The 10647-nt window shown below is 41.9% G+C and overlaps 1 protein-coding gene across 1 annotated transcript; it reads left to right on the top strand.

Annotated features, from left to right (window-relative positions):
- Window positions 1-8964: 8964 nt before the first annotated feature.
- On the top strand, window positions 8965-9891 carry LOC141050096 (olfactory receptor 11L1-like). Its single transcript, XM_073546926.1, has one exon. It carries the CDS (start codon window positions 8965-8967, stop codon window positions 9889-9891), a length of 927 nt encoding a protein of 308 aa, XP_073403027.1.
- Window positions 9892-10647: the final 756 nt, after the last annotated feature.

Here is a 10647-nt window from a genome sequence, read left to right as displayed (position 1 = left end):
GTATTGGGTGTAGTGAAGGACCTGCCAGTCCCTATTCTAATATTTCTACTGTGGTGCAATTTATGCTGCTTTGGTGGTGTATGTCAATAATTTTTGGAAATGTGAACACTCCTGGTTAGGTCTCCTTCATGCCTGTTACCTGTAGCATGAGGCCTCTGAGACCATTAGGCCTCCACGTCCTTGTACTCAACTACCTGTGCTACTATTCTTAAATTATTCTGATAATGGTAGTGTAGAAAACTGATTTTTGTGCCACCTGAGTGTGGCTCAGCATGAAAGCAGGAAGAGGAGTTGCATGTGGCGTCAGGGCTCCCAGCAAAGGGGAAACTGATGCTCCTTTGGTGGTGTCTGTCAATATTTTTGGATACTTGAACACTTCTAGTTGTATGTCCATTTGCTGTATTGGGTGTAGTGAAAAACCTGTTGGTCCCTATTAGACTATTTCTACTGTGGTGAAATTGATGCCACCTCTGTTGAGTAAGTCTCTAATTTCTTTAAATGTCAACACTCTGTCACAGTCCAATGCTTGGATCTGTGTCAGATTCTGATTCCCTCAGTTAATCCTTTTTTTTCCTTTTCAGGCTTCTGGGGCTTAATATGGGTTTTTGCCCCCTGTGACCACAAGTGTCATTAGAGCCTGATAGGTTCTATTGGTTTCCTTTTGCCCCGGTGGTCACTGGGGTTATTACATGTTTTTGGCCCCTGCTGATGTGACCGCACCTCCTTTGCTATATGAGGTCAGCTGGTCTGTCAGCAGGTGTTGTTGATAGCAGCCTTTTTCTTTGTGGATTCCAACCATGGTGAAGGGAGCAGCTGGCTCTGAGGTGTAGAGCCACTGCTGAAACTGGTGTTGAACTCTGCCTGCCCAGTGTCCGCAGCAGAGTGAGATGGTGAAGGTGGCAGCTTGCTCAGAGGTGTAGAGCCACTGCAAAAAGTTGATCTGGTGCTGCACTCTGCTGCCCGGTGACTGCAGCAGAGCAAGAAAAGTGTTTTTCGTGTTTTCCCCTGTTTGTATATTTTCCTTGGCGTGTATTAGAACAGCAGTGAGACTAGTGTCTGCACCACCCAGTTCGCCAACAAAGGAATAGGTGTAGGGTGAGTGAGGGACACAGGTATCCTGCTCGGCGACAGGTGAGGAGCCTGTATAGGGAATTATCATGATTGGGTCACCGAGGAGGAGAGCAAGACCAGGCTAAGCCACAGAAAACCAGAGAGATTGGTAACTAAGCGGATTGCAGACCCCTGATCCTATCCACACAACTAGTAGTAGCCGTGGAGGGTGCCTACGATGATCCTAGATGCCTCGGCATAGCCGGAGAGCTACATAAGCCTAAAGCAAGAAAGGGGAAATCTAAACTGCCCCAGAGCAGACCCCAAAGGAATAGATAGCCCCCAAACATATATTGTCGGTAAGACAAGATGAAAACACAAACATAGGTGGGAAAATAGACTGAGCAAATGATGGGGCCCACACTGACTAGACGGGACACGAAAGGAAAGACACTGTCTGCAATCACACAAAAAACCCTGCAAAAAAGTCCAACACGTCTGATAGAAAAATACTGAAGTCGCACTACTTCGCCCCCACTCTATCAGCTCTCTGGTATATTCTGAAAGCAAAGCAAAAAGAGGCCAATCTAATAAGGGACAAAAACAAACTGGCACAAGCAGTAACATATGGATGGAGATTCAGCACAGCCCCAGCCGGAGCTGGCTGACCCACACAAAACAGAAATAGACAAAACCAGATCAAATGTAAACAATAGCAAAAGAACACTTAGCTGAGCATGCAGAGACTGAGCTGGAAAATAAGACCTCGGGAGGCAGGAAAAATCATCAGCACGGATAGAGGGAGTCGGCTGTCTTAAATCCAGTCTGAAACCCCAGATCTCCAATCGTCGTCCTCATTATCAGGTGGCAAGCTGTATCACGTTTCACAAACAGAAAATTTTTATTATTTTTATTCTACATGAACTATGCAGGCAGTTCAACTTTTCCTTGAGAAAATTACAACGTGAGAAAAGGCGCACTTTATCATGAAACAGCAGCACTTAACTAGTTAACAGCTGCAGGTGGATCGCGATTTCACCCACAGCTGTTGCGGGCACGTCAGCTGTACATATCAGCCTGCACCAAATAGGAGGAGTCCGACATAGGTAGATTTATTTTTTTAATGTGCTTGAGCTCTACAGACAGCTTAATTTTACCACCACACAATTACAATGTGGAATATGGTGGGCTGTATCACGTTTAGCAGTATATATATATATATATATATATATATTATAAATGAGTACTGCAGACATTGCGCCACCACAAAATTACAGTATGGTGGAATGCAATGTGCACACAGAGTTAGAAGAAAAAAATTTACAAGCACGCCGCTCCTCTGAGCTTTACCCACACTCTACCCTCATCAAATGCATGCCCCACACTCATCATATCGTCATACACCTCCATTATCCCAGCCAAAGTTCTTAAAATACTTTAGGGACAACTCAAATGTATTCCACACTTGTCACCGAATGTTTCTGATTTTTTTCCAATTTTATAAAATTTTGTTTGTATTTCCAATCACAAATCTGAATGTGCCATATTCGTGCCGTGTTTATGATTGGTGAGCATTTTAAACAAATTTGCTTATCACTAGTCATAACTCCTTAATGGACATTTCTGTGGAGGTGTTTTTTTGCACCACCAAATCTGGTCAGGCCTCTGATGTGGTGGAGACCCTGTAAGATGTTCAGTCAGTTCCAGAGATTACGGAAATGTAACCGTTGTGTAACTAGAATGTGCGAATAATCCACATTCTCCTTATAAATTCCTAGATGTCTGAACAAAGCAGTTACACTTAATGGAAACCATATTGCAAGCAAGAATTCAGTCCAGAGCTTAGATGGCTCAGGGAGTGAGATTTATCACTCACATCCTTTTTAGGCTTGACCACCTCCAGAGCTATGTGTTCTGTTTCAGCTGCACAAAGGAAGGGAGTTTTATAATCTCATGCCAAAATAGGATGCGAATGATTGACATGTAATTATATATATATTATGGCTGGTCCATACAATCAGGGCAACTGTTACCACCCACCTTTCGTGTCTACCTCTTTCCTCATAGACTGTAAGCTTGCGAGCAGGGCCGTCACTCCTCTTGGTATTTGTTATAATCTACTGTATGTGATTATTGTTATGCTGTAATGTCTATTGTCTGTACAAATCCCCTCTGAAATGTAAAGTGCTGCGGAATATGTCGGCGCTATAAAAATAAAATTTATTATTATTATTATTATTATTATTATTATTATTATATCTCCAATATTCCTCATTGTGGCATAATACTCTGGTAATATTGCATACCTAGCAAAGAAAATAATTCTGTTTGCAGGGAATTCCGGGTAAGAGTTAGAAGATCTAAAGCCAGTAGTGAAGTAAGGCTTGAAAGAGAGACCAAAAGAAGTAAGGATTTTGGGAGAAAGTCAAAAGCAAAAGAAAAATCAAAGATGCTATAGAATTTTTAAAGGATGAAAAGGGTTAAGTGGTCAAAAATAATGTAAAGAAGGTCGAACTTTAAAATTTTCTTTCCATCTGTGTTCTCTGACAGTAATTGTAGTATCAACTGATCTTCCAGCACTGGAATCTTCCTTTTTTTGACTTGTGAATTGTTTCCAGACTAGGGTGGCTCTGTGAAAAGATCCACTGGCAAGATGCTGCTACTCAAGGCAAGCTGACATCTCCTTTTTCCCCTTTCTTTTAACTGTTAACTGCTGCCCTAAGTTATGGCGGGGGTGCGTTTTTTCCACAGTACTTTGCTTACTTGTTTTGATTGGTCAGCGCCATAAAGGCGGAATAAGTACAGTTCTGCAGTGGAAAAAATTCTGGTGACACCCAATTGGACTTAAATTAACTTGTTAAGTGCCAAATTCTTAAATTCTTTTATTTCTAATATATGTGCTGCGGAGAAGCAAATTTAAATTATTCATTTTGTAAGTGTCCAGTTCAATATGAAAAACTTGCTAAAAGACTTTCTTTAAAGAATTTTAGCATAAATAAACTAGGGTTGTAGGCCTGAAGCTCAGCACCAGTTGTCAGCTGGTCATGGAGCAAACTAGTCTAGATTTGTTTGACAGTTCTGAAAATTCTAGGACTTGTGACAAAGACTTTATAGATATCGTCAATGAGTTACAATTGTTTTTTTTATTGATTTATTTATTTTCCTGCTATGTATTTTAATTTTTTTCTTTTGTTTTCATATCTAGGCTTTGTTTTACAGCAATAATTTATCTGCACATCACACTAATTAAAGGCAATTTTATTTCTCTATTCTGTAATGACCAGAAGTAAAGGAGACTCAAGAGAAATCTGAGAACAATCTCCCTAGATTCCCTTCAGTAGCTCATCTCCTGATTGCGTATATATACATGTGCTGTGTCCACTGTGCTCTCTGTGTGTAACGGGCAAGGTCTTATCAGCCGCATCTCAGATAGAACGTGAAGATTTTGAAAATGGATTTCAGAAACTTGAAAATATCCAATGTAAGTGCTTTGGCTGGAAATTCAATAATTATCCTGTGACTGAAGACATTTGGGGCAATGATACCTAAAGTAAAAAAATGATCATTTTAGATTCTTGTGATATGAAGTATTTTTTTAATTAATCCAATTTTTTTTATTTTTTTTTAATTTATGCAGGACTCATGTAAACTGTTAATAATTTAAGCTGAAAACTTGATAGAAAATTACAGATTTAAGATGATTTTGTTTTACTTATTTTAATCAAGCAATGGTGCTCCCTAAAAATTGCATCCTCTAATTCCTCCATACATAGTGATGCCAATTATCATATGTGTGGATACTAGAAAATAGGAATTCACTGTATCACCAAGAACACAGACCTGACTGTATCTTTACATTAATCTTCTTTCTCATCTGCTTTACAGCCAGTAGCATCCAAATACACACATTTTTTACATGATGATTAAAATATAGAAAACGTTGGGCAACAAATCAAGAAAACATTGAAATGTGAATTCACCAGATTTATCTATTTTTTTTTTTAATGGAACTTGCAGTGAATTTGTTTTTTGCAAATCTCAAGTCTTTCATTTGCCCTGAAATTATGCGTATGTCACTCAGGGAATTCCTAAGACTTTATTGCACCCTATTCAAGGTCTTTAAAACAAACACAGTAATGTCAAAAAAGTCTTCACATATGGGTTCTTCTCACAAAATTAGAATATCATCAAAAGTTAACATATTTTGGTTCTTCAATACAATAATGAAACACATATATAGAGTCAGTACACACAGAGTGATCTATTTCAAGTGTCTATTTCTGTTAATGTTGATGATTATGGCTTACAGCCAATGAAAAGGCAAAAGTCATTATATAAATAAATTAGAATAATTAACAAAAACACCTGCAAAGTCTTCCTAAGCATTTAAAAAGATCCCTTAGTCTGTTTCAGTTGGCTCCACAATCATGGGGAAGACTGCTGACTTGACACCGGTGCTCAGGAAGGATATAATGGAACTAGAGCGGGTACAAAGGAGGGCAACAAAATTAATAAAGGGGATGGGGGAACTACAATACCCAGAGAGACTAGCAAAATTAGGATTATTTAGTCTAGAAAAAAGACGACTGAGGGGCGATCTAATAACCATGTATAAGTATATAAGGGGACAATACAAATATCTCTCCGAGGATCTGTTTATACCAAGGAAGGTGACGGTCACAAGGGGGCATTCTCTGCGTCTGGAGGAGAGAAGGTTTCTCCACGAACATAGAAGAGGATTCTTTACTGTTAGGGCAGTGAGAATCTGGAATTCCCTGCCTGAGGAGGTGGTGATGTCGAACTCAGTCGATGGATTCAAGAGAGGCCTGGATGTCTTCCTGGAGCGTAACAATATTGTATCTTACAGTTATTGTTAGGTTCTTTAGAAGGACGTAGATCTGGGGATTTATTCTGACAGAATTTTATAGGCTGAACTGGATGGACTAATGTCTTTTTTCGGCCTTACTAACTATGTTACTATGACAGATGACCAGAAGGCAGTCATTGACACACTCCAGAAAGAGCTTAAGTCACAAAAGGTCATTGCTAAAGAAATTGACTGATCACAGAGTCCAGTTTGCAAGAATATTAATGGAAAGTTGAGTGGAAGGAAAAAATGTGGTAAAAAAAAGTGCACAAGCAACTGGGATAACAGCAGCCTTGAAAGGATTGTTAAGAAATGACCATTCAAAAATGTAAGGGATATTCACAAGGAGTGGACTGCTTCAAGATACACCACACATAGACGTATCCAGGACAAATTTTTCATTTTATTTGGAAATCAAGGTCCCAGAGTCTGGAGGAAGAGATGAGAGGTCACAATCAGTGAAGGTTTTGGGGAGCCATGTCATCTGCTGGTGTAGGTCCACTGTGTTTTATCAAGATCAAAGTCAGCGCAGAGCACTTCATGCTTCCCTCTGCCGACAAGCTTTTTGGAGATGGAAATTTAAATTTTCCAGTAGGACTTGGCACATGTCCTCACTGCCAAAAGTACCAATACCTGGTGTACAAACAACAGTATCACTGTGCTTGATAGGCAGCAAACTCATCTGACCTTAACACCATAAGCAATCTATGGGGTATTGTCAATAGGAAGATGAGAGACACCAGACCCAACAATGCAGACAAGCTGAAGGCTGCTATCAGAGCAACCTGGGCTTCCATAACCCCTCAGCAGTGCCACAGGCTGATCGCTTCCATGCCACGCTGCATTTATGCAGTAATTGATGCCAAAGGAGCCCGACCAAGTATTGAGCGCATTTACTGATCATACATTTCTGTAGGCCAACATTTCGGATTTTAAAACCATTTTTCAAGCTGGTGTTATAAAGTATTCTAATTTAATGAGATAATGACTTTTGGGTTTTCATTGGCTGTAAGCCATAATCATCAACATTAACAGAAATAAACCCGTGAAATAGATCACTCTGTGTGTAATGACTCTATAGAAAATAGGAGATTCACTTTTTGTTTTGAAGAACTGAAATAAATGAGCTTTTTGATGATATTCTAATTTTTGGAGAAGCACCTGTATATGGCTATGGGTACATGGATGATATCTGTTCTCTACTGTTGTCTTGTCACACACTGTAAATTTCTTCATAGCTTTCTCTTCCTATCTCTACAGCTGAACTGTAAGCTGATGTACTCTCACTATTCATATTCACTACAAAATAGCTGCTGCATTCCATTGCTTGGCTTTTAAACAGGCTACAATATTCCCTGCTGCAAAGCATTATGGAATAGTCCACCAGCAAAAGTCCAAGGTCATGTGATTCCTTTCTGCCTGATACAATCTTCTGTAATATGTGTGAAATAACTGTGCTACTATTTGGTGTTTGTAAACTATTTTACTTTGTGAGGTTTATCAAACTTCTAAAACTTCAGCTTAATTTGCATCACATCAGGTCATTCATCTATGGTGGCCTAGAGTTCCAAAAGTACAGTACGAGTAAAATATATTTCTAATAAGCACAATGTACTATACTGATTTATCTGGCTTTTTGTAGTGGAAGAATTTAATCATTTAGATAGAGGAAAATTATTTCTTCAGCTCCTTCATGCTGCACACATGAGAACACAGATGCATCAGTAACAGTATGTGAGTTGTTGGACTGCTATAACTTGTGTTGCAAAGAGCAAATCTCATCTAAGTATCTTCATCAGAATATATGTTATTTAATAAAAAACACAGAATGAATATTCTGGAAGCCATGTGTGACTTTATTGTGCATTAGAAGGAAAAACACAAGTTGGTGTAAAGAATCATTAGGATATATGTAACCCAACTATAGCCTGGTTTGGCATAAAGAAATGCACAATTTCATCAAATGTGAGACTTACGGTATTTTTCGGACTATAAGACGCACCGGACCATAAGACGCACTCCAATTTTCAGAAGGAAAATAGAGAAAAAAAAAATAATGTGTCAAATGGGGGTCCGTCTTACAGTCCGAATTCAGCTTACATGGGAAGGGATCCGGCACAGGTGGAGAAGTAGTCACAGGGGTCATTCAGTGGTTCCGTCTCGTGCGGTGGCGGCGGCTCTGTGCTGGGGCAGCTGCGCTGGGGCTGGGGCGGGTGGGCTGTGCTAAGGCAGCTGCGCTGGGGCTGGGGCAGGTGGGCTGTGCTGGGGCAGGGGCAGCTGTGCTGGGGCAGCTGTGCTGGGGCAGGGGCAGCTGTGGCAGGGGCAGCTGTGCTGGGGCAGCTGTGGCAGGGGCAGCTGTGCTGGGGCAGGGGCAGCTGTGCTGGGGCAGGTGGGCTGGGACAGCTGTGCTGGGGCAGCTGGGCTCTGCGGTGGTGTCAGCGGGCGGCGCTCTGCGGTGCGGTGGTGGCAGCGGGCTGTGCTCCGGTGCAGGGGCGGCGGCATTTCTTCGCAGCCCGGAGGCCCCCACAGCACCCCTTGCTGGGCGCCGCCATGTTGCGGTGGCCTCCGGGAGCATGGACGCCGGCAAGATGGCCGCCGGTCCGGGAACGGCGCATGCGCAGCTTCAGATCTCGTGCCGAGATCTCGGAGGACGAGATCTCGTTGCCGAGATTTGAATCTCGTCCCCCGAGATCTCGGCACGAGATCTGAAGCTGCGCATGCGCCGTCCCCGAACCGGCGGCCATCTTGCCGGCGTCCATGCTCCCGGAGGCCACCGCAACATGGCGGCGCCCAGCAAGGGGTGCTGCGGGGGCCTCCGGGCTGCGAAGAAACGCCGGCGGAGCCGCCGCCCCTGCACCGGAGCACAGCCCGCTGCCACCAACGCACCTCAGAGCCTCGCCAGCTGCCACCACCGCACCAGGTAAACCATGCATTGCGACCATAAGACGCACCCCCCACTTTCCCCCAAAATTTTTTGGGAAAAAAGTGCGTCTTATGGTCCGAAAAATACGGTAATTTAATTTATATCTGAATTGTGTTTTTTGTGAATGCAGGAGGACAATCTCACTTTGGTCAATGAGTTTTTTCTGTTTGGATTTAACCTCAGCCTGAATTTGAAATTTTTTTTGTTGTGTCTGCTCCTTCTCGTTTACAATGCGACCATATGTGGGAATCTCCTGATCATCACCCTGGTGTCCACCAGCAGGAACCTCCACACTCCAATGTACTTCTTCATCTCACAACTGTCCATCAGTGACATCATGTTACCCACAGACATTGTTCCCAACATGCTCCACATCCTACTGAATAATGGGATGTTTATTACTTTTTCCAACTGTATGGCCCAGTTGTATTTCTTTTGTATTGCGGAAGGATCTGAAATGCTTCTCCTCACGGTGATGTCCTATGACAGATATGTGGCCATCTGTAAGCCCCTCCATTACATCTCTATCATGACTGGTACATTGTGTGTGAAGTTGGTAATTATCATCTGGTTGCTCTGTGTTTCCCTTTCATTAATTTACATTATAATCATATTAGGACTAAACTTCTGTGGTCCGAACATCATTGACCATTTCTTCTGTGATCTTGCTCCCCTACAGGACATTGTCTGTTCTGATACATTTACTCTAAAACTATCGATATATTTCCTAAGTGTCCCATTCTTGGTTATCCCCAGCATAATAATTGTTATTTCTTATGTGAATGTTATCCGTGCCATCTTGCAGATTTCATCTAATATCAGTAGACAGAAAGCCTTCTCCACCTGCAGCTCCCACCTCACCGTGGTCGCCATTTTCTACTTAACCATATTCAGTGTGTATATTGTTCCAAAAAAACAACAATCATCAGATGTTAACAAAATCCTATCTCTACTATACACCGTGTTTACTCCATTGGTCAACCCCATTATATATAGCTTTAGAAATAAAGATATTAGAAAAGCCGTGCAAGAAACCTTCAAATCTGTCTGATGTATTGCAGATCTGTAATCTCTGCTGGAAATGGATCATAAAATAAATTGAAACCAGAAACATTTATTATTTCACATAAAGTCTAAATTGACTTGCTGCTTTACTAAAATTAGAGTTTCATGAGGCTCCATATGAACATGAGCCAGCTTTAAATTTCAGGTGGTGACACTTTTGGTCAGTTCAGTACTTCTCTTGCCTTGCCTCATTGTCAGTGAATGATGAAGGAATGTCACCCTCTGCCATCATAGAATGTTAGAGTTGGAAGGAACTTCAATGGTCACCATGTCAACCCCCCTGCTCACAATATGATTATGTCATGGTCTGTATGGAAGTTCTTGTCTAGTGATTCAGGGGTTAATGCTGTTGGCCTCTCTCTGGTTGTTGGAGGGCTTTAAATAGCCTCTTTTGGGCTCTGTCTGTTGTCAGTGATACTTTTGACCTCGGCTGAATTCCTGATCCCCGTGTATCTTTGGTGTCACGATCCATTTCTGGATCTGTGTCAGTGTGGGCTTCTCATATATAAACTTTTTTCCTTTCAGGCCATCGGGGGTTAATATTAGTTTTTGCCCCCGGTGGCCGCTGGTGTTACTACAAGTTTAGTAAGTCTGCTGGTGGGTTTTTCCCCCGGTTGCTACTGGTGTAATTGCATGGCTGGTCTATCTGTTGAGGCAGGTGGAAACCACTCCCACCTTCCTATATAAGCTCACCAGGTGCACCAGCTAACTGTTGGTGATATTATTACTCTTTGGAGACCAA

The sequence above is a fragment of the Dendrobates tinctorius genome, unplaced genomic scaffold, assembly GCF_039654945.1.
Source record: "Dendrobates tinctorius isolate UK_male_01 unplaced genomic scaffold, ASM3965494v1 ptg000151l, whole genome shotgun sequence".
In the NCBI taxonomy this organism is placed as follows: Eukaryota; Metazoa; Chordata; class Amphibia; order Anura; family Dendrobatidae; genus Dendrobates; species Dendrobates tinctorius.
This window is presented reverse-complemented; position numbering and strand designations above follow the sequence as displayed.